The sequence below is a fragment of the Rhinoderma darwinii genome, chromosome 3, assembly GCF_050947455.1.
Source record: "Rhinoderma darwinii isolate aRhiDar2 chromosome 3, aRhiDar2.hap1, whole genome shotgun sequence".
Classification (NCBI taxonomy): Eukaryota; Metazoa; Chordata; class Amphibia; order Anura; family Rhinodermatidae; genus Rhinoderma; species Rhinoderma darwinii.
This window is the reverse complement of record NC_134689.1, coordinates 277,261,994-277,286,668: the sequence shown is the minus strand read 5'-3', so window position 1 is coordinate 277,286,668 and position 24,675 is coordinate 277,261,994. Positions and strand designations below refer to the sequence as shown.

The 24,675-nt window shown below is 41.8% G+C and overlaps 1 protein-coding gene across 3 annotated transcripts in view; it reads right to left on the bottom strand.

Annotated features, from left to right (window-relative positions):
- NEDD4 (NEDD4 E3 ubiquitin protein ligase) overlaps nucleotides 1–24,675 on the bottom strand; it is a 149,066-nt gene that overhangs the window by 26,868 nt on the left and 97,523 nt on the right. The window contains exons 8-15 of one of the 3 annotated variants that reach the window (XM_075857968.1): nucleotides 20,276–20,378; nucleotides 15,499–15,662; nucleotides 10,067–10,184; nucleotides 8,513–8,671; nucleotides 5,874–5,939; nucleotides 5,190–5,309; nucleotides 3,236–3,442; nucleotides 2,419–2,496 (exon numbers count right to left, since the gene is read on the bottom strand). In XM_075857968.1, the coding sequence (XP_075714083.1) occupies nucleotides 2,419–2,496; nucleotides 3,236–3,442; nucleotides 5,190–5,309; nucleotides 5,874–5,939; nucleotides 8,513–8,671; nucleotides 10,067–10,184; nucleotides 15,499–15,662; nucleotides 20,276–20,378 (1,015 nt within the window). The remainder of the gene's footprint in view (nucleotides 1–2,418; nucleotides 2,497–3,235; nucleotides 3,443–5,189; nucleotides 5,310–5,873; nucleotides 5,940–8,512; nucleotides 8,672–10,066; nucleotides 10,185–15,498; nucleotides 15,663–20,275; nucleotides 20,379–24,675) is intronic. The other 2 variants (XM_075857966.1, XM_075857967.1) reach the window with 2 other exon arrangements.

Genomic DNA, 24,675 nt, shown 5'->3' with positions numbered 1-24,675 from the left:
GTTGGCACCTTGCTCTTAAGCTTACTGGAGGTTTGAATTCAAATTATTTCATTGATTTCCGCTGGTAAATAAATTGTACATGTAAATCAAACTAAATAACAGCATGCAATGTCAATCAGCTGCTTCAAAGGCCAGCAAGATATTGTCGTGTATTAAAACAGGCATGGACTCGCGGCACAGGGATATAATATTGCCACTTTACAAAGCATTAGTGAGGCCTCATCTAGAATAGGCAGTTCAGTTCTGGGCTCCAGTTCATAGAAAGGATGCCCTGGAGTTAGATTCCCCATGCCCCTTATTAGCTTCGCTGCTCTTCTTTGTATTTTTTCTAAGCTATGAGGAAAGATTAAAAGAACTAAACCTATTTAGCTTTGAAAAAAGAAGACTAAGGGGGGACATGATTAACTTATATAAATATATTAATGGCGCATACAAAAAATATGGTGAAATCCTGTTCCATGTAAAACCCCCTCAAAAAACAAGGGGGCACTCCCTCCGTCTGGAAAAAGAAAGGTTCAACCTGCAGAGGCGACAAGCCTTCTTTACTGTGAGAACTGTGAATCTATGGAATAGCCTACCGCAGGAGCTGGTCACAGCAGGGACAGGAGATGGCTTTAAAAAAGGCTTAGATAATTTCCTAGAACAAAAAAAATATTAGCTCCTATGTGTAGAAATTTTTACCTTCCCTTTTCCATCCCTTGGTTGAACTTGATGGACATGTGTCTTTTTTAAACCGTACTAATTGTGTAACATATTTCTTACATATTACTCAGTCCTGGTCCAGATTGGGACACAATCTAATCATCTTATTCCCCAGACTCCAGAGCCAAATTCTAGGGAAGGCAATTATACTATGTATTACCATGTTTTTGTAGTGTTGGAGTAAACCCGAGTACCCGGAGAAAACCCATGCAAACACAGGGAGAAAATGCAAACTCCATGCGGATGTTGTCCTGGGTAGGATTTGAACCCCAAGTTCTGCAAGACAATAGTACTACCCACTAAGCCCCCATGCTGCAAAAAACAATATACCATAAAAGTCTTTGGTGGAAAACTCCTTAACGGTGAAGATCTTATGATCAGTTAAATAATATTAAATTAGGTAATAATTTATTTACATAATTATAAACCTGATAACCATTCCTGAAGGTACTTCTGTACTTAAAGGGTTGTCCAGTTCTAAGAAATTGATGGCCTATCCTCAGGATAGGCCATCCATAACTGACATGTTGGGGTCCACCTCACGGTAACCCCGCTGGATCAGCTGTTTTGAAGGGGCTGCAGCGCTTTTAAGTTGTTCATTTCCTTTACTGCTCACACTGTAAATCGTTCAAGTGAATGGGAGAAGGCGGGAATACTGTGAACCGCCGCTACAAGCATGTCGGTAATTCAGTGTGATCAGTGACAGTAATGTAGGTGAAGCAGCGCTCGTACGAGTGCCACGGCCCCTTCAAAACAGTTGATTGGCCCGAGTACCAGGAGTCGGATTCCAACCGATGAGATATTAATGGCCTATCCTGAAGACAGGCCATCAATTTCTTAGGATTGGAAAACTCCTTTAAATAGAAACCAATTTTTCTATTTTTTTCTCCAATAAATAATAGTACAAGCCTAGATAAGAAACGTAGCATGATATCTTATTACAGAAAAGTGTGGAAAACAATCTGCATGGAATAAGGACTATGCATGCTGGGGAAAAGCAGATTAGCTCCATTAAGCTTCAACGGCGCTCATTCGCATGCCAATCCGCAGCCCTAAGTAATCACTTATTCTCAGTTCACTGGAGAAATCAGTCTTCAGTAAAGCAGGTGCTGAAGACGGATTATCAGCCTCAGTGAGAGAAGTTTATAGCTGAAGCTAATAGAGTTCTACGGAGAGAGGAGGAGGGAGCTTGCCGCACAGAGATAGAGAAACACATACAGAGGCTGCTTCAAGTAAATGTTCTACTATCTCACCCCAGTACTGTATTCACAGCTACACTACTCATTGCTTGTCTAAAATGTCCTTCAGGCTGGTGTGTGTGTGTGTGTGTGTGTGTGTGTGTGTGTGTGCGTGTGCGTGTGTGTGTGTACACTGCAACATCACATTTCAGTGACTGTTTTGCTCTCGGCTATATGGGTAGGCAGAAGACTTTCATGAAATTAATCTTCAGTTTCTGAGTTTTCTGCAGTAATAGATGTGAAACAGACATACTCCTGCGTAAAGCAATGCAAATACTGCCTGCAAACTATGAAAAACACACAAGCATCTTGACGTGTTAATCTTTAATGCTTGCTTTACATGTTCTGATGTTAATCCCATGCATGTTTACAGCACAGCTGGCAAGCATCTGATAACATTAAAAGAGCCATTTATGCAAAGCTATCATAAACTGACTGTATTTGACATGACACTTCCATTGAATTATTTTTCACTTACCGGTAGGGGTCCCAGGTCTGACACATCTATAGGAGGCTTTGGCCGTAGCTGTACTGGAATTCTTATTCTCGGGTTTTCCTGCAGAAATAATATAAAAACCAATCTTGCTTGAAAACATCAAGTTTACTGTATAGCCCTAGTGTTACATGGTTATCAAACAGATATATAAAAAACGGTCTGGTAGACTAGTCTAGCTATACTTAAATAATTCCCCGGGATTAAAGGCTCCAGACATTAGTAGCAGAGTATCACTTTAACAACAAATTTTTTACAAGGCACCAGTTAATCACTGTATAATAAACACTTCTGCAAATTTCTAATATACTGGGTGTTTAGTAACATCACATTCGTTTAAGGCAGACGACTATTTCCTTCATCTACACTGGCTTTTAGCTGCAGCAATTGGCCCAGGGGTTCCCAGGGTATAGAAACAAAGGACCCTGCCCCCCACGTAATAAGGTTGAGAACAACTGAATATAGCAAAGTTGGACTAAACAGATAAAAAACTGATACTGAAAATAAACTTCAACTAATTTGAATGGAATTTAGCTAAAAATTACTCAAAATCCAAAACGCGCGCACACACACACACACACAGAGTTTACAAAACGTCAAAAATAAAGACAACCAAATCAATTGAATTGAAGCCTTGTTTATCTACTTACTTGTCTGATATAATAGGAATAACTACACAAAACTCATGTTATTGCTTTTTCTTAAATGAATACGTACAAGCAGTGTCTGTGCGGTAGTGTGTTTTAAACGGAGACAGAATATATAAATGCAATCACTGATAGAAGCGGAAGATTTACAATACCCATGTTGTAGTCTTCGTGATGTGATTGATAAAGAAGGGTCGTCCGTTTGGGGCATGCCTCATTTCCCAGCCTTTGGGAAGGAATTCCTGATCCTGGTCCACTATAGGTTTTATGGATTCATATGCTGGCGACTGCTGATGATGACCACTAGGAAAATTCTGGGTGGGTGATGTCTGTGACATTTCCACAGGTAAAGGCATCTGAGACTGAATATTAGGGACACATTAGATTCTGAGCTCTACCTCCAACAAGGCCTGCAGGCTTTTACACTATGTTTCCATAACAGAGGCAGCATATACAAACAGATAAGAGAAGGATCTGCAATGAAACTTGCTCTACAGGTATCTTGAGCAGGAGGTTATTTTCAACAAACAATTCAACACTTTACCCTTATGAACGAACTCAAGGAATTGTGTTTTAATAATCTGAGCACTGTGGAGATCTGCGTATTTTTTTACCTGCCTCAAAAACCGTCTTCTAACTAAATGCAATGGCAAAAGAATGTTAACCTATAAATATAGGCATACAGGTTTATGTACGATGAAGTCTTCATTGCTTAAAGAGGCTCTATCACCAGATTTTGCAACCCCTATCTGCTATTGCAGCAGATCGGCGCTGCAATGTAGATTACAGTAACATTTTTATTTTTAAAAAACGAGCATTTTTGGCCAAGTTATGACCATTTTTGTATTTATGCAAATGAGGCTTGCAAAAGTACAACTGGGCGTGTTGAAAAGTAAAAGTCCAAGTGGGCGTGTTTAAAGTAAAAGTCCAAGTGGGCGTGTATTATGTGCGTACATCGGGGCGTTTTTACTACTTTTACTAGCTGGGCGTTCTGACGAGAAGTATCATCCACTTCTCTTCAGAACGCCCAGCTTCTGGCAGTGCAGACACAGCGTGTTCTCGATAATAAATATTGATCTTGGGACAACCCCCTTAAGTGGACATTCTGAAAAAAGAACAGGGGGCACCATAACAAGTATGTAAAAGAAATATCCAGCATATAAGCATTTCATTTAAAATTGTTCCCATATCTAAATAGGAGCTGTGTATGGACCAGTAGCCCTGATGAAAAATGCAGGCCAGCAAAAGGTGCACGTTTATGTAAAGGGGGAATGTGGTATGAAAGCTGTATAATGACAAATGGAGTGCCAACTCCTATATGTTAGGAAAAAACTTTAAATACTGTGGGTGGCGCATTTATAAAATTATAAATTCTAACTGGATTTATACTAAGAAATTCAAGTAAGAATGATGTAAAATTTAGACCTGGCCTAACTTAAAAACTATGTTCAGGTGCTAACTGAAGTACCCACACCACACGATGGCGGAAATACTCATATCAGACAAACTCCTTCAAAAACACATTGTCAAACACCCTATTAGTGAATATAAAAGAGACGAAAGCTTAAAGGCTATGTACAACTTTTTTTTTTTTTTTAATAAATAGATCAGTCTGTGTGATTAGTGTTACTTCTTAATTAGTTTTTTTTCTATATTCGCTATGCAGAACAGCTGTATTGCTTGCTTTTACCGAATCCGTCAGTTCCACGGACCTGACTGGTTCAGTGTCAGCGGGTCCTGCGTGTCTGAAACGCAGGATCCACCTGTAAACTATCACAATCTTTTTTTAAGATTAAAATGCTGTCTGTCTCCCAATGCACAGTTCTGAGCAGTCAGAGAACAGAGTGTCCTGCTCTGCCTCCTAGGCTCCCGTACTGGAGACAGAGCAGGGCAATGCCTTCTACTGCAGGTTATGAGCAGCCACAGAGCTGACCACGGCCGGTCCGTGCTGCTATTTAGAGTCAGAATCTGCTATGCAAGTTATTTAGGAAAACTATTATTGTGTACACTACTGCACTATGTCCGTTTCCCTATATAATTGGAGGCGCACTTTAAGTTGTGCCCAAGTATAGCGCACAAGTGTGATGAATAATAATGATTTTGTAGTACCTGCACTACAGGCCTCTCCCACGTTGTAGTTCTTGTATTGTGATCTATGTAATATGACCTTCCTTTCTCGTCTTGTTTTTCCTCCCAACCAGGTGGTAATCCTGAAGATGTGGGTAACAACTGAAACAAAACAATACTTTGTATAAAAAAAAATCTTATATTATATTTAGTAGTTAATTTAATGCATAAAGCGTTGCTGCATGTTAAAAAAGGCTTAGGGCCTGTTCACACAGAGTATTTTGACAAGCTTTTTGGAGCGGAAACCGTTCCGCAAAACTCGTCAAAAACCGTCCGAAAATGCCTCCCGTTGATTTCAATGGGAGGCGGGGGCGGTTTTCTCCCGCGAGCGGTAAAACCGCCTCGCGGGAGAAAGAAGGGACATGCCCTATCTTCACACGTTTACGCCTCTGACCTCCCATTGACATCAATGGGAGGCAGAGAAAGTGTATTTCGCAGAGTTATTTGCCCGCAGCACTCAATGGGTGCGAGCGAAAAACGACATGCAGGAAAGACAAAATCTGCCTCAAATTCCCAAACGGAATTTTGAGGCAGAATTTTCACCCTGCAAAAAACTCAGTGTGAACACAGCCTTACAGTTCGAAAGAAAAAAAGTTTTTTCTCAAGATGCTGCACACAGACAAGTACAACTTGGTTATCATGCATTAGAAGGAAAAAATCTCTTACAACAGGTAATGTAGGAAGTTCTTCTTGTGTATAGGATTGCAGGCTCCCTCTTCTGCTGGAATGGGCCTTTACAAAATATAAAAGAAAAAAATAAGAAGATATATAATGTAAGCAATGTGTAGCAGATCTGAATGGTAATAAAGGGATTTTCGCACCAGAGAAATGATAGGATATGCCATCCATTTATGATTGGTAGGGGTCCATCCAATGGTACCCCCATTGATCTTGGGAACTTAGACAAAGTACTGCTCCTGACCACAAGCGCGACAGAGATTTGGAACACAACCCAGTTCAAGTGATGTGTCTGGTCAGTATAGTAGAACTTTCCTGAATGACAATACACACTATGTTGTTTTATATATAAATAATAATATAGTCTGTAGTGTCATGTAAGAAAGAGCCACTAGATCATTATTGCGTTATACAAAGCACAGAAAATAGCCCCTTTCTTCAATAGTTTAGGGGCTGCACAGTGGTCTTCTGTGTGCCAATTAGTTTAACCCACGATGAATGTATTGTAGATGTTCCTGTTTTAAGAAGGTAATCGTAATCCTTCAATCCAGATTTTTGGGGTAGAACTGTAGACTTCATTACAAATAATGTAGTTCAAGGGGTATTTGTGTTTTCATTTTACTTATTTATTGAATTGGAAACCATACAATTTTGTAATATACACGTGTATTAAAGGTTCTGCTCACATACCTTTCTTATATCAGTGCAGTAGACGGTCTCTCCACAAAGTAATGTAGCAAATTAACCCTGTTGCTAAATGAATGCCAGAGGTCACATGACGTGTGGAGAGGGTAGTCACATGACTGACACCATATTTGGTTCTATTCACTTAGCCCATGGATGCATTAAACAGGGCTGATTTATAAGCTATACCATTCTACTGTGAAAAGGTAAAGTGCATTGCTAATTTTTCCCCTGAAATTTGATCTAGAGGGGGAGGAGCCTAGCAGCTATGATGTCTCCCATACACAGCACACAGAGAAGAGAAAAGACCCTGCTCCCCTATCTCTCTGTAGCACACATTAAGAAGCAGCAGCAACATGAAAAACATTATGCAGCAGTAATGAGCAATGTAGCTGTGAATCCAGCAATGGGATGAGATAGAACACTTACTAGAAGCTGAAGCAGCGTCTCTGAACCCCTCTCTGCAAAAGCTCCCTCCTCCCCCTTCCCTTTTACATAGACATCTATGGGCAAAAGCTGTAACCTGATCATTTAATAAACTGATAATCTGTCTTCATCTCTGTCTCACTGAAGACAGATTATACCAGTAAATTGAGAGCGCGTGAACAGTTTAGGAGGAAGGGGGAAAGAGTCTATTAAGTGGAGAAACAGTCATTTTTCAGGAATAAAATGTATTACAATTTTTTTTTTTTGCTCTTACTATTGATTTATGAGGAGAAAAATCGAAACAGTTACTCTTTAAAATTGGACGGGTCACATCCTCTGACATCTAAAACCAGTTGGATAGCTTACCAGCTGCTACAGCGCTGAGTGCAGTGCTGTTTTTCTTTTCTTTCTAGCCGCTGGTGTACCCCTGCAATTGGTCCTGTTAGTATCCGTGACCTGTGCAAGTACACGATCAAGTGGGTGGTCCCCAGCGCTCAACGTCTATGACCGAGAATGACACTGAGCGCAGGGGAGTGCCCACTTGACAGTCTACTCATACAGGTCACAGATACTAATGGGACCAATTGCAAGGGAAAGGGGCAGCTAGAAAAGAAAACCAGGGCTGCACTCTGCACTTCCACCATTTGGTAAGCTACCCAGCTTGTTTTAGATGTCAGAGGACGTGACGGGTCCTCTTTAAATACACGTATATTAGAAAATTGTTTGGTCTCCTACTCTATAAATACATAAAAAATCTAATACCACTTTATTTCTATGTATTATAGCACTAGAAAAAATAGCAATTTCCACTAAAGAAATTAAATATTGACAAATAATCAACATTATATCCATCACAGACAGAAGAAGCCTCTTCTTCACCCTTAGAACACGTCTAATGAGTCCTAAGGACGTGAATGCGATCAACAAGCCTAAGACGACGTGTGCATTTTAAGTAAATAATGGCAAATACACATTCCCCTCCTCTGCATATTGAATCCACTGTGTTTTCTTTGCTTTTAATGGGGTGTTCCCACAATTGCGAGAACGGGGATCCTGAACGCCCTGTTCCTCCTCACTGCTCGACCGCAGTGAGGCGGCCATAGAATGAAGCAGCGTTCGAGAATGTGTGCTGCCGTTCCATTAAAAGTCTATGGGAATGACAAACAGAACTCAATTATTTCCGTCAGTCCCATAGACATTGAATAGAGTGGCGGGCGCATGCTCGACCACCGCTTCATTTAAGCTCCTCCTCACTGCAGAGGGGTGGGTGCACAGAAAAGGTTCTGAGGATTCAGGACCCCTGCTCATACTATAGGTGAGCTCCCAGAGGTGTGGCCACCAGCGATCAGACCCTTATCTCCTATCCTGTAGGTGATAATGGTCGATTCTGGGACAACCCCTTTAAGACTTACATAATTTGGATAATGCGTGGGTGTGGTGCTAATGCTTGTATCCAATGTTGCGAGTAATAATAAGAATCTTTTTACATAACGCCAACAGCAAGAAACATCACTTACAGTGCTGGAGCTGTGTCTACTGTTGGTTACATTTCCAGATATGTGTAGTCTTGTATGGAGTTCATCAGTGACTTGTGCTTGGAGATCATTGCCAGGCATGGGCTGAAAAGAATGGTTGCTGTATATCGTAGCATCGTCCTCTGTAATAATTTCCCAGCTCTAATAATTAAAAGCATGAAAACAGTGAATCTTGAGAAAGACTCTGCGCATTCCTTGTTGTTGTTCTAGACGAGTTAACACAACCTTTTCTGTTCTGAGGGCCAATGTGTTAGATTGTACTACTCCCAGGGACCGCATCTGATACTTTTTAGGCATTTCAACTGTATACGCCATAAATTTTTTATAGGTTGGAGTTCCACTTCTGGACATCTACTAGGCATTTATGGTAGATCTTGTGGATATGCCATGAGTGTATCAGATGGGAATACCCCTTTAAAAGAGCACTCTGGGTAAAACCGATACACTGTGCTATCCTCTAGTGCAGGGCCTGAGAGAGCGGTACGTGACACAGGGATTCAAAGAGCGAATACCAGTCATTGGCTGGAGCTAGGCAAACACAGTAACAGTCTTGCCAAGATTGCTATTTTAAAGAGGCTCTGTCACCAGATTAGAAGTGAGATTGAGAATGAGAAGTGTATTACGCTGATTGGTCACTGATTAGTCACTGATTGGTCAGCCTCATACACTCCTCTGTATAACGCCCAGTTGGTAAAAAGTAAAAACACGCCCAGTTGTCTATTAAGAAACTAATTAGCATAAATCTAAAATTGTTCATAACTTGCTCAAAAATGATCGTTTTTCAAAATAAAAACCACTTATTATCTACATTACAGCGCCGATCAGATTATGTAGGAGATAGGGCACTTATAATCTGCTGACAGAGCCTCTTTAAGTTGCCCAAAATAGAATTCATAAACCCCCACAGTACCCGCACCCAAAATAGTGCCAGCCACAAAGTGTACAATTAGTACTAACCCGTCCCTGCTTCGCACTGCACGCCACTCCTCATTACACAGCTTCTCTCGGACATGGAATACCTGCATTGATATGTTGGAAGAGGGAATGGTGCTGCTGTCTAATGACTAGTCTGGTCTCTGCATGTCTGGGTCCTGAAAGTTGGGGCCGACCAGAACAGCATTGCGGGCCGCCGGTTGTGCACCCCTGTTCTAGACTATTTGTACAAGTGAAGATTTAAGTGCATTTTCTAAATTTCAGTGTACTACAACAAGGGATTCAGATTGATTTGAATGAAATCACCAAATATTTCCCCCAAAGATTTTATAACTCAGATGTCTGAATACAAAGTTTATAAAACATACAAACACCGGTTGCAGTCACGCCTAAGAAAATAAATAAGTGTCATTTGCATTTCACACCATCGTATCTCTATATTACATTTTTATATGATGGATTAAAGTATGATGGGCGAGTCGAACCCCAGGACCCCCACCATTCAGCATGAGTGTCCAGGCACAGAGGCATCCGTACATGCGGCTGTGCCTAGTACTGCAGACTAGCCCCTTTTAAGTACATTCAAGGGCCTTATGAATTCACCTCAGGAGAATCCCTGGCTTCTGGTCCTTCTGCATCCTCAGAGATTTGCCTGCGAGTAGTGAATGCACGTTGAGCCTCCAACTGAATACTTCCACTTTCCGGACCAGCAGTGCCATCTCTGGGAATATATCAAATGTTAGATTTTCATCAAAGCAATGCACAAATCTAAACACCCAAACCATTTTAAACCCTGTTCTACAGTTTTATAAAATAAATATGAGCGGAATAGTAAATGTAACCATAGAGAGACTAAAAAACGTGAGAGAAATGTGGAAAACACGATAACTGTACAAATCCTTTTATTATTAAACAAAAAGAGGTTTTCCATTGACAGATGCATTAACCCCTTAGTGACCAGCCTATTTTAGGCCTTAATGACCAAGCTATTTTATTTGTATTCAAAGAGCTATAACTTTTTTATTTTTCTGTCTACATAGCTGTATGAGGACTTGTTTTTTGCAGGATTAGGCCGGATTCACACGAGCGTTGCGTTTTTGCGCGCGCAAACAACGCAGCGTTTTGCGCGCGCAAACACTATTTGACAGCTGCGTGTGTCATCCGTGTCTGATGCGCGGCTGCGTGATTTTCGCGCAGCCGGCATCATAGAGATGAGGCTTGTCGACGCCCGTCACTGTCCAAGGTGCTGAAAGAGCTAAATCTTTCAGCACCCTCGACAGTGAATGCCGAACACAACAGCGAAAAACCTGTAAAAAAAAAAGATAAAGTTCCTACTTACCGAGAACTTCCCGGCCGTTGCCTTGGTGACGCGTCCTTGGTGACGCGCCTCTCTTGACATCGAGCCCCACCTCCCTGGATGACGCGGCAGTCCAAGTGACCGCTGCAGCCTGTGATTGGCTGCAGCCAATGCTTGGCCTGTGATTGGCTGGAGCTGTCACTTGAACTGAAGTGTCATCCCGGGAGGTCGGACTGCAGGAAGGAGACAGGAGTAATCGGTAAGTTAGAACTTCGTTTTTTTTTTACAGGTTCATGTATTTTGGGATCGCAAGTCACTGTCCATGGTGCTGAACCAGTTTAACTCTTTCAGCACCATGCACAGTGAATGTCTCCCGACGTCGCGGACCGGAAATTTTTTTGCCGGGTTCGGCCAAAACGAGTTTGGCCGAACCCGGTGAAGTTAGCTTCGGTTGTCGGGGTTCGCTAATCGCAAAGACACTCCGTTTGGATGCTTGGAAACAGAAAAGCACGTGGTGCTTTTCTGTTTACATTCATCCTTTTGACAGCTGTTGCGCAAACACGCAGTTCGCACGGAAGTGCTTCCGTGCGACATGCGTGGTTTTCACGCACCCATTGACTTCAATGGGTGCGTGATGCGTTGAAAACGGTGAATCAACGGACATGTCGTGAGTTTTTTGCAACGGAGCAACGCTGCGCAAAAAACGCTGCCATGTCTGCACGGCCCCATTGTCTAATATAGCTACGGGCAACGCACGTGAAAATCACGCGCGTTGCACGCGCGTATTTTACGTTCGTCTGAATAAGCCCTTAGTTGTACTTTTTAATGGCACCATTATACATGTAATAATAATTTTTTGATTAACTTTTTAATTAGAAAGATTAGAAAAAACCCCTGAAATTCCGCCATTGTTCTATGCATTTTAAATTGACGCCGTTCACTGTGCGGCGTAAATAACATGTTACCTTTATTCTATGGGTCGGTACGATTACGGCGATACCACATATGTAGAGGTTTTTTTATGTTTTACAACTTTTGCACAATAAAAACACTTTTGAACTAAAATTATTTGTTTTTGCATCGTCTCTTTCCAAGAGCCGTAACTTTTTATTTTTCCATCAATGTAGTGATGTTTTGGGCTTGTTTTTTGCGGGATGAGACGTAGTTTTGATTGGTACTGTTTTGGGGTACATGGGACTTATTGATTGATTTTTATTATGACTTTTTTGGGGAGCAATGGAAAAAAATAGCAATTTTGCCATTGTTTTTTGCGTTTTTTTTTACGGTGTTCACTTTGCGGTTTAAATTAAATATTAACTTTATTAATGGAGTCATTACGGTCACGGCGATACCACATATGTGTACTTTTATTTATTTTTTACACTTACTAAATAAAACCACTTTTTCTGGAAAAAATGGTTTTATTTTTTCACTGTCATTTTTATTAATAATCTTTATTTCACATTGATTACTTCTTTTATTAGTCCCACTAGGGGACTTTACTATGCGATCTTCAGATCGCTGCTATAATGCTCTAGTATACCTCGTATACCAGAGCATTATTGCCTGTCAGTGTAAATCTGACAGGAAATCTAGTAGGACGTGCCTCTGGCACGTCCTAATAAGCATATGCCCAGGGCAGACATGGGGGCCTTTATCAGGCCCCCGGCTGCCATGACACCGGATGGGTGAGAGGGGGAGCTCCCTCCCTCTGTAAACAAGTTAATTGCCGTGGTTGATATTGATGGCGGCATTTAACGGGTTAAACGGCCGCGATCTAAGTAAACTTTTATCGCGGGCGTTGGAGCAGGAGCCCGGCTGTCAGACAGCCGAGCCCCGGCTCCAGCCTGCATGGGACACCTGTGCAGGACTTAGACTGGGCCACCGTGAAAAGGCGACGGACTAGCCTAAGGCCCCTTAGTGACCGCGGTGAATAGGCGTATTGGTGGTCACTAAGGGGTTAAACAACAATTTACAACAATCCACACACATCTGAATAAAATGTTGCGTAACTTTGCAAATACTGCTTCATTCATCATGCATTTATTTTGAATTACATTGAAGACAGACGAAGAAGAAAAGATGAATAAATAAGAAAAAAAAAATAAAAAAAGGAGGAGGGGGAAAAATAAATACAGGAATGCGAGTTAAGAAATCGGTTAATCCTGTCCTAGCTGCAGATCGTCGATGAGCAGTATCATTATACAGGGTCGCTCAGGGGGAGAGCACTATATTTTGTAGAATTTTGAAAATCTATCCAGAGATGCCGGGTTTTGTAAAAGCGATCATGATTGTCTAAGAATCAAGCGTTTATAGGTCGGGATTGGTGGTATCTCGCAGTGATGTAAGAGGTGCAGGGCCCATCTCCATTGTCAAGTCAGTAACTAGACAGATAGCTCTTTTTGCTCTCCCAGAACGACTTCAGAACCTCACAAGACCAGAAAGTGTGCAAGAACGTGCCATCTTCCGAGTTACATCTCCAGCATGTAGAGGATGCGTCTGGGAATAGAGCATGCAAACGGGTAGAGACACGATACCATCTAGATAAAAGTTTACAATTAGGCTGGGTTCACACACCCTATTTACGGACGTAATTCGGGCGTTTTAGCCCCGAATTACGTCCGTAAATACGGCTCCAAAGCGTCGGCAAACATCTGCCCATTCATTTGAATGGGCTTTACGATGTACTGTGCCGACGGTCATTTTTTTTACGCGCCGCTGTCAAAAGACGGTGCGTAAAAAAGACGCCCGCGCCAAAGAAGTGCCTGTCACTTCTTCAGATGTAATTGGAGCCGTTTTCCATTGACTCCATGGAAAAACAGCTCCAATTATGTCCGTAATGGACGCAGCGAAAAACGCCTGCAACATACCATTACGTCTGAAATTCCGGAGCTGTTTTCTCCTGAAAACAGCTCCGTAATTTCAGCCGTAACGGAGGCTGCCGTGTGAACATACCCTTATTCTCCTGAAATCTGGAGCTAATAGAGGTCTTGTGTGTAAGGGTAAAGATTCTGGATCGCTGTTCAGGGGAGAGAGTTATACCTAAATTTGTTTCCCATTGTAGAAGTTATGTCAGAGGTGGTTGGTCAGAAGATGTTAGGAGAAGTTTATAAGTCAATGACAAGGTGTGCGCAAAAATTCTGTCCCCAGGCACAGAGTTTCAAAAGTAATCTTATCCCTGATGTAGAAATTTCTTGTAGGAAGAGTGGATAAGAAGTGTTTGAGTTGGAGTGCCTCCCAGAGTACGGGGCTCCAAGATTGAGGAGAACTCCTCAGATGAGGGCCGTTGCTGGTCAGTGCCAAATTTGTCTACATCTGTCAAATTACGGGAAACTTTAATGATTCCCAATGTGAAAGTTGCAAGCAACCTTGCTATCCTTACAACAAATTGGAATCTTACAAGGCCGCTTGTGATATTCTTTTGAATAGGAAAACATTAAAGTTGCCTGAAAGTCACAATAATGCTGCAAATAGCGGGCAACTCAGAGTCAACATGAAGACCTAGCCTAATGTCTGAAGAACCAAATTCTGCTGGTTTCCTATTCTTATCAGGCAGCAGTGCACTGTGGGATCTCAGGTGACAATTATAGAGTTAGTAGAAAAAGCCTGCTGTACAACGCACCAAAATCAAATGCTTTTTTCTAGCATCTGCCTATTGCCTTGTCCCTAAGCAAAAAAATGGCATTCTTGGCTGATCTAACTGCACACGTTTATGGGGACCCTGCCCACCCCCCATTCAGCTGACAGCTATCTAGGGTGATTATACAATAGAGTACGCAATAAGAAGAATTGCATACGAATACTTACTTTGGGTTATCCTGACTATTAATGGTCAATTTCAACCAAAGTAATAGTGGATTGCCTTGAAGCGGTCCTAGCATTGTATGCCGCCATACGTTGTAGGTCTGAGTAACCCGGTAGCCTATATACATTGGTGGTAACATTTGAAAACCATACACACAAAAATTGTGAAAACGTAAGCTTCAATAAATGTTAAATAGTGTAGACTACTACTTGTATTTTCTACATTACGGGGAGATATTTCAAAAGTAATTTAAAAGAAGAAGTGTAGTTGCCCATAGAGATTCACTCGCCCAATTTTCAGAGGTCCTTTGGAAAATGAAACTTGATATTGGGCAGGTTGCTATGGACAACTACTCCACTTTTCCTTTACACTTCATTTGATAATTCTCCCCCTATATTTTACATTTAAAGGGAACCTGTCACCAGCATTTCACCTATCAAACCAGCAATACCTGGTGGTAGTGGGTGAAAAATCATTTCTATATAACCTATAATTGTCTTCTTAGTCGCTTGTGTAGCTTTAGTATTCCGTTTTTTAGTGTTCCCACGCCGTATGCTAATGAGCAGAAAAGAGTCAGATCTTCATCTGAAAAGAGTCAAATCTTCGTTTGAAAAGAGTCATATCTTCATTCCTCAAGTCTTTCCGAGTTTACCCCGCCCCCTTATTTTTGATTGACAGCTCCTCGCCTTCCCCCAGCACACAAAATCCTGCGCTTGTGCATTGATGTCCTCTTCTGGTGTGTGTGCACAAAGGGACACCGGATTATTACGATAAAAAGTGCAAAATGTTTGTAGACCGTTATTTACAGTCGGAGGAGGAGTTTAGGAGCGGGGATAACGGCAATGAACTTTATAGCAGCGGCCAGTGAGGGATAAGTAAAGTTCAATACGTGAAATGCTGGTGACAGGTTCCCTTTAAGTCAAAATCACTTACTGAATGGTAGGTCTCTGCCATTGTGTTCTTTTGAACTGATGGCTGATATAGTAAGTTCTGCCTAGGATGTCCTGTTTCTCTTCCCACCCTGGAGGTAGCGGAGATAATTCCTGCTGTTGTGGTTGACAAGAAGGGTCTGGTTGGTCCAATATAACCCAGCCAGGCTAAGTAAGAATACAAAGTAAAATGAAGATTATTAGTTTGACTAATTAAGCATAAATGAAATACATTATATATCTCTACGATTTCATGTCCGCTATATAATCCGTAATGGAGGAGGACAAACATAGTTGGCAGCATACCTCTGGAAAAAAAAGCATCATGACACATACTGCACAGTACCTATATACTTCTATGGGGCAGACGACTGCCATGACTCTGCCAGGTTTACATATGGACACTTTAATTTGACTAGCGAGGCTGCTACATTTTTTAAAACAGGACATCACAAAAAAAACACACACGTTAAGCTATACATATTTTTAGACTGGAAGTCAATGACAAACGTAGCCAGGCATAAGTGCTTGTATATAAACATATTCATGAGAAGAGCTCTCCCTGCCTTCCCATGCCCAGTCACCAATGACAGATGGGCAGTATGATTGCTCAGTGGTTATCACTGTTGCCTTGCAGCACTAGGGTCAGGGAACAACATTTTCAAGGAGTTTGAATGTTCCCCCTGTGTTTGCATGGGCTTCCTCTGTACACTCCAAAAACATACTGATGCCCCATTGGGGACAGAGACTGATATAGATGGTGACAATTTCTGTTCAACCCTGTGGAATATATTGGCGCTATATAAGCAACAGGAGATAAATTGACAGCTCCTATGTATCTGCCTGTATACACAGGAGCCAATCAATCATTGGCGAGGGGGCAGGAGGAAGAGCGCTCTTCTCATAAATATAGCAGACTCCTAATGCGTTCACTGTATTCTGTCTTTGCGGCACAATATTTTTTGAGCCCTAGCGGACTGGTCACTATATGCGGACCTTAAGTAAAAGTAGCATATTGCGATGACAGACCCACTTTAACCCTTGGATTTAGCAACAGTCAATTTCCATATCTCCATGTGTTGTGGTGTGTGTATTATTGCCGTCAAATATGACCGTATCATCTAGATTTGGCAAACAATGCTTGTATTTATTTTAAGCAAATACAGAACAAAAGTAAAACAACAAGAAGCGGGTAAATTAGGGGTTAAATTGTAACTACCTTCATATCAAGCAGCACCCCGATCCATATATATGCTCTGAACTGAACCTGTCCCACCCTTCCCTGGGTGCTCTTAAATACACAATATTCTACTTCCCAGAATTCTGCCGTCTTAAAGGGACACACACGTTTGGGTTTAAATTTCAAAACATACATATTATACATAAACCATATATTATACATATTCCATACTGCCTGTCACCTTTTAAAATGAAAAGGAGCTTACACTCTCTATACACATAACCAAATCATACAAAAGGAAGATACATATACTTGTTTGGCTGCAGCTCTGCCTCTCCTGACATTAATCGAGTGCATCCTATATAAACCCAGCACCCCTTCCAATCCGGTATAGTCACATACAGGTAAGATGCAGGTAATGCTGTGTGTTGGTGGGGAATGCTGAATCAGTTTGTCTGTAGAAATAATAGTGGAGTGCGACAAAAGGTTTGGAGGTTTGCTGGCCAGAAGGTGATGGAGAGCAGAGAGAGATACACAGACACACAAGCTAATTCACTCCTCAACACCATGAAGAAGAAAAACTAACTGCTTTCACAGCAAGAAAAAAATATATGACCGTATCATCTAGTCCTTAAAGAGGACCTGTCGCCTCTCCAGACATGCCTTTTTTAGTAAATAATTGTATTCCTCATAAAAGAACAATTCTGGAGCATCTTTCCTCAGAACGTTGTGTTGTCATTCCTCCTAGAAGTTTAGGAATAAGTTGACACATGGGTGTTCCTCAGTGTGTATGGAGACACCTCTTCAACAATGACAAAAGGAACACCCCTTTGTCAATTCATTCATACATTCTTACAGGAATGGCACATCGCGGAGTTCAAAGAAAACATTTTCCCAAATTGTTATTTCATAGGAAACACAAGTATGTAATAAAAAAACACAGGAGACGAATCAAGGGGGCTTGAAGCTTCAGGAAAGGGGAAAAGCCTCAAAACGTCGTGCCCATGTCTGAGGGAATAAAAGAAAGCGGAGTGTATATACTGTATAGCCTACAAAGAATCCGCAAAACACAAATAGGATAAAATAGCTGTTCCTTAGGATTTATCGGATGTAGAAATAGACTGTAAACATGGAGCCGCATGAACACATGCCGAACATTAACCCCTTCCCGACCAGCCCACGTAGATTAACAGGTTGCAGGACCTAATACACTGCCTATCAGTGTGAAATGGACAGGTATAATACCGTGCAATTTTTGCCCAAAAATAAAATTCCGATTTTTTTCAACACTTTCACAGATTTTCAATTTGAATCTCAATTTTCTTATTTTTTTCAGTTTAACAGGAATACCAAAAGATCATTTAAACACATTTTCTTTATATAAATAACCTTTTAACATATATTGCTAGAATTATTGTATGTAACTTCCCCTCTGCAAATACTTTTTTTTTTATCATCAATACAACTGGGAAAATGTTTATCTAATTTATTATAACTTCTGTGTTCCCTGGCAGGGAACAGGTTAACAGAATCTATACTCCATTATATACTGCATGCACTAACATGCAACCTCTGCCCGTCACCCCCTCGCAGACAAGAGCAGCGTAAATTGCAGCAGAGCCAGGCAGATCGCACCGAGCGGGCACTCTGGGGCGAGATTACACTATAGTGTCTGAAGTGTGAGCAGGACCCAGTGCAGTACCGGCCCCACCATGGGGTGTTAAATAAATGACGTTAAGGCCGGATTCACACGACCGTGATTGGACTGTGAAAAACGGTGTCGGATTACCCAGCCCGACGACGGTACAAGTAAACGGGACTCCTGGCATCATAGGCTACAGCCGCACGACAGTGAAAAATGATGACAATTAAAAAGTAATCAATTGTCAGTTTTTCATGTCCATTTTGCGTCAGTGTCTCCAAATTCTCATCCATTTCCAGACAGTCCTTCCTTTTTTTTTCCATGAAAAACGGACAAAGAAGAATTTCATTTGTCAGGGTGTTTTTTCCCAATCCCCTAAAAACACCACAGTGCCCATGTAGATAGTGCCACAGTGCCCATGTAGATCGTGCCGCAATGTCCATGTAGATAGTGCCAACATAGTGCCGCACTGCCCCTGTAGATAGCGCCCACATGCAGTGCCCCAGTGCCCACATGCAGTGCCCCAGTGCCCGCATGCAGTGCCCACATGCAGTGCCAGTGACCGCATGTAATGAGTGCCCACATAGTGCCACCCCCCAAATATAGTGCCACAGTGCCCATGTAGATAGTGCCACACTCGCTAGCAGATATCACCCCACCCTAGTAGATCACAACCCCCTCCCCTTGTACATCGCAACCCCCTTCCCTTGTAGATCGCGCCGCTGTAGTAGCCACTAGGAGCTGAATCCCCGGCCAGAGATTGCCAACGCTTTGGCTGGGGATTCAGCTCTAAGTGGGAGCTACAGCGGCGCGATCAACAAGGAATGGGGGTGCGATCTGCAAGGGAGGGGGGTTGCGATCTACAAGGGGCGGTGGTGGTGGGATATGCAAGGGAGATGCTATCTACAGCGGGGCGGTGTGGCTTTATACTAGGAGTCTCTGCTTCCCCACACAACTGCTGTTCCGCACTGTATCATTTTGTTCAGTACAGAACAGCAGTTCCATGGGGAAGCAGAAACAGAATAGGGCGCAGCTTGTCAGGAGGGGCAGACCAGGAAGTGAAAAAGCAGAGCTTCCCCCTGCAGCACAGCGCAACTACAGAATCGATTCAACGATTCCGTTAAGAACCAGAATCGTGAGAGCCCTTAAAGAGACTCTGTCACCACATTAGAAGTGCCCTATCTCCTACATAAGGAGATGAGCGCTATAATGTAGGTGATAGCAGTGCTTTTTATTTAGAAAAACAATCTCTTTTTACCACGTTGGGAGCGATTTTAGCTTTATGCTAATTAGTTTCTTAATGGACAACTGGGCGTGTTTTTACTATTGACCAAGTGGGCGTTGTACAGAGGAGTGTATGACGCTGACCAATCAGTGTCATACACTTCTTTCCATTCATTTAGGCAGAGCATAGGGATCCTGCTAGATCACTATGTGCTGTGTTATACTGACACATTAACGTTACTGAAGTGTTTAGACAGTGAATAGACTTCGCTTCCAGCCAGGACGGGATGTCTATTCACAATCCCGACACTTCGTTAACGTTTCTGTGGTACTTACAGCAGAGCAAGCGTAATCTCGCTGTAACCTGCGTTTAGAGATGGTCTTCCTATTTACCTGTGTACATACTATCTAGAGTCTCTCCACTCATGTACCTTTTTAACATGTATGTTTGATTATTGAATTTAATAAAATTTGTTACTCCTTTCATATATACCTGGCTCCATACTCTGTTTCTCTGTGTGTATCAATATAATGGGCATAAATTGAACGAAACATTAATTTGCCAACTTACAGAGAAGTGAAATATTAAAATAAGTACAGAAATAACCATTGCTCTTATAATGAGTAAAACCCAGAAAATAATCAGCAACTTGCACAGTTTAATACATTTCTATAAACCTTAAATGATAAAAAGCACAGAACCTTAGGAAAAAAAAAAAAAACTATCAAACTCACTTCCATCTCTTCACCTTGCTCTGTGTTTTCTTCTTCTGATCCACTGTTTTTAGGTAAATAAGTCATTTTTAACCTAAGATGTCCCTTGACTTTAGATTTGTGACTGTTGGTAAAATAAACATTAGGTAAGAACATTTGTGGTTAACATTTGACGACAAAACACTGTTCAGAAAAACGAAACATAAAAACGAAGGCGGTTGTCGGGTCATAAGAAATTGATGGCCTATCCTCAGGAAAGGCCAACATTATCTGATCGGTGGGGGTCAGACTCCAGGAACCCTCGCGATCAGCTGTCTTAAAAGGGGCTGTTGCACTCATACGAGCGCTGCTTCCCCTTCATTCCTTATCTGCTCGTAATGTGAATTCCCGACACTTGTAGCAGGGTTCATAGTATTACAGCCTTCTCCCATTCACTTCAATGGGAGAAGGCTGTAATACTGTGAACCGCCGCTACAAGTGTTTCGGCGATAGGATACGAGCAGATAAGGAATGAAGGGGAGGCAGCGATCATACCAGCGTCGGACCTCTATCGATCAGATCTTGATGGCCTATCCCGAGGATAGGCCATCAATTTGTTAAGACTGAACAACGGAATTTAAACACAAGTTAAAGAGGCTCTGTCACCAGATTTTGCAACCCCTATCTGCTATTGCAGCAGATAGGCGCTGCAATGTAGATTACAGTAACGTTTTTATTTTTAAAAAACGAGCATTTTTGGCCAAGTTATGACCATTTTTGTAGAATCAACTGTAGCCTCTGGTGCCGTTGTGGCCGTCACGATGCAGGACCTGTGAGTGACGTCACAGATCTGCACTGTCAGAAGCTGGGCGTTCTGAAGAGAAGAGGATGTTACTTCTCATCAGAGCGCCCAGCTAGTGAAAGTATTAAAAACGCCCCGATGTACGCACATAATACACGCCCACTTGGACTTTTACTTTTAAACACACCCACTTGGACTTTTGCAAGCCTCATTTGCATAATTACAAAAATGGTCATAACTTGGCCAAAAATGCTCGTTTTTTAAAAATAAAAACGTTACTGTAATCTACATTGCAGCGCCGATCTGCTGCAATAGCAGATAGGGGTTGCAAAATCTGGTGACAGAGCCTCTTTAATCAGCTCAAAACTCAATCACATTCAAGCGCTCAATTTTTAGAGGCCCTTTTAAAAAGTGAAAGCAGCAATTAGAATGGCTGCCATGGGCAACTACTCCACTTTTCCTTTGCACAAGTTTTGATAAATCTCCCCCTTGGTGTTTTAATTCTTGTTCCAGTTTACATCTGGAGACTGAAAACCTGCCCTGAGCATGTCTAGTTGGCACAGGTGAACATCTTAAATTTATTTAATATTTACAGGCGCTGTTCAAACTAAAAAACGGACTGTCATGTTGTGACAACACCTTTACTTTTTTTTTTTATATTATACTAAAGAAAATATCATTTAAATAATTCATACAGTCCTGGCCAAAACCTTTGAGACTGACACAAATTTTTTTTTTCACAAAGTTTGCTACTTCATTTTTTATAGTGGCAATTTGCATTAATTCTAGATTATTATGAAGAGTAAACCATTTAGCAGATCATCAAAAACTTGCTGTGAAGAAGGCGTCGGGGCACCTAAGTAAGTCCAGCAAGTGCTAGGACGGTCTCCTAAAGTGGATTCAGCTACAGGTACAATACCAGTGTAGAGCTTGCTCAGGAATGGCAGCAGGCAGGTGTACGCACAGTGAGGTGAAGGCTTTAGGAGGCAGGCTGGTGTTAAAGGCTGGAAAAACGTTACTTCTCTCTAAGGAAAACATCTAGGACAGACTGACATTCTATAGGTAGTACAGGGATTGGACTGCAGAGGACTGGGGTGAAGTTATTTTCTCTGATGAAGCCCCCTTCAGACTGTTTGGGACATCTGGAAGAATGATTGTCGGAGAAGAAAAGGTGAGCGCTACAATGAGTCCTGTGTCATGCCAACAGTAAAGCATCCTAAGACCATTCATGCTGCTTTTTATCCAAGAGAGTGGGCTCTGACAATTTTGCCTAAGAACACTTCCATGAATAAAGAACTGTATCTAAACAAGAGCAACTTCTCCCAACAGCAATTTGGTGATGAACAATTCTTTTCCCAGCATGATGGAGCACCATGTCACAAGGAAAAAGCGATAACGAAGTGGCTCGGTGAACAAAACATTAACATTTTGGTGGCCAGGAAACTCCCCAGATCTCAATCCCATTGAGAACCTGTGATCAATCCCCAAAAAGCAGGTAGACAAACAAAAATACAGAAATTGTGGCAAACTCAAAGCACTAGTTAGGCAAGAATGGGTTGTCATCAGTCAGGATGTGGCCCAGAAGCGGATATCCAGAATGCCAGGGCGAATTGCACAAGTCTTGAAAAAGAAGGGTTAACACTGTAAATATTGAGTCTTTACATAAACTTCATGTATTTGTCAATAAAAGTTTAAAACTTATGAAATCCTTATAATATACCATAGAAACTGACTGAGGCCCCATGCACAGGACCGTGCACGTAATCGAAGGCCGTGATTACAGGCATGGCCGGCCGCTGACAGCCACCCACATTTGCGGGCCGTGCTCCCATATAAAGTATGGGAGCGCGGTCCGTATAAAGCAAAAGATAGGACATGTCCTATCATTTGCGGAGCCTTTCTACGGCACGGACACCTTAGCGTAAATATACGGGAAGGTGTCAGTCGGCCATAGAAATGAATGGGTCCGTGATTACGGACGAAATCTACGGTCGTGTGAATTGGGCCTTGTGAAAACCAAAATTTCCATCGGTCTCTTAACTTTTGGTCAGGACTGTACAATTTTCTAACAGATGGTTTAAAATACTACTTGCATACTGCTTTTTATTTCAATGCAGTACAATCTTGTTGAATAGTACAGCCCATGGATTAATCATGCATTCAACACCTAACGGAATAGGACTAGAAATGGCTCAGTCACATGTCTCCCACACGTAATGTGGGGGCCATGACAATGGCTAACGATTCTAATAAATTAGCCTGACATAAGGTGATGTTGTAGACATCCCATAATCTGGCCTGTGTTCCTCTGCCTTATTTTAGAAGGGCAGGGTGACTGCAGATCTAGTTAAGTTATAAAACTTCAAGCAGAACTGTTCTTTTGTGTGTTTATGACTGTGACATTACTGCCAACATAAATGAACCTAAACAGCCATATACTTGTAATAAATAGCCAAATAAAAAGCACTGAAACGTAATGAGTAGGGATTGAATGGTCAAAGCCCTAAGCAAACATATTTTCAGAGTTCTCTAGAATGTGGTCAGAAAGTACGCAGAGACATTCCATCCCAGCAAAAACCAGAATTATAAAACACTGGAAGATCTGCTGAAATAAGGAAACTTGTGTTATGGGTTTCAAGACGGCGACCTGGACTAAAAATATGCCAAGAATTCACGGTTTATTACGATCTCTTACTTTAAAGATGCAGTGAATAGTATTTAACCCAACTCTATTCTCATTTTTTCAAATACTGTATATCTGATTTAGCACATCTTTCAAAAAAATCTCAATGTGAACTAGTCTTCTCCAGAACCTAGCAAGTGTGTGCAGAGCTAAAATACAGCGGAGTAGAAGCCAACGTGAATACAACATTAAGCCAAATGCATTATTATGGAAAGGGGGGTTAGACTGGGCATTGGCTGACTCCTGCATAAACAATGTTGGAAACAGAATGTAATATTCATCTGGGCCTGAGATAATCGGACAATTCATTGGAACAGGTGGCACTTTACGGCATACCCAAATTTTTCAGCATTTCTCTGGAATGTATTCACTTGACTCTTAAACTCTGTGGAAGTGCCAGGTATGTCATAGCAACTTTACTTGGTATTTATGTGCAGTTATGCAGACAGTAAAGTTTTCCTGCATTGCTTTTAAAGGGGGTTGTACCAGAATCGCCAATTACTTATCCCCAGGATAGGCGATAATTGTTTGATCACTGGAGGCCCCACCGATAGTAAGAACAGGGGTCCCAAACCAATAAATCTTACTCATTGCAGCTCTTGCAGTGAGGAGCTACTTAAACAAAGCGACAGTCGAGCATGTACGAGCCGCTCCATTCAATGTCTGTGGGACTGACAAAAACAGCAGAGTGCTATACTATGGCGCGCGCTCTCATCCCCCATAAACTTCTTATGGAGCATCAGCGCGCATGCTCGGCTGCCGCTTCTTTAATTGTCCCCCTCACCACTAAGAAGAAACCGTGAGTTGGGGACCCCGTTCTTGCAATTGGTGGGGATTCCTGTGGATAGGTGATTGTCATTTCATTGAATACAGTTTTAATACCCGACTGTCATCTCCCAGTGCGCTATAACACGATTCAAGGAAACCTCAGAATTAGGCTCTATTCACATTGCATTT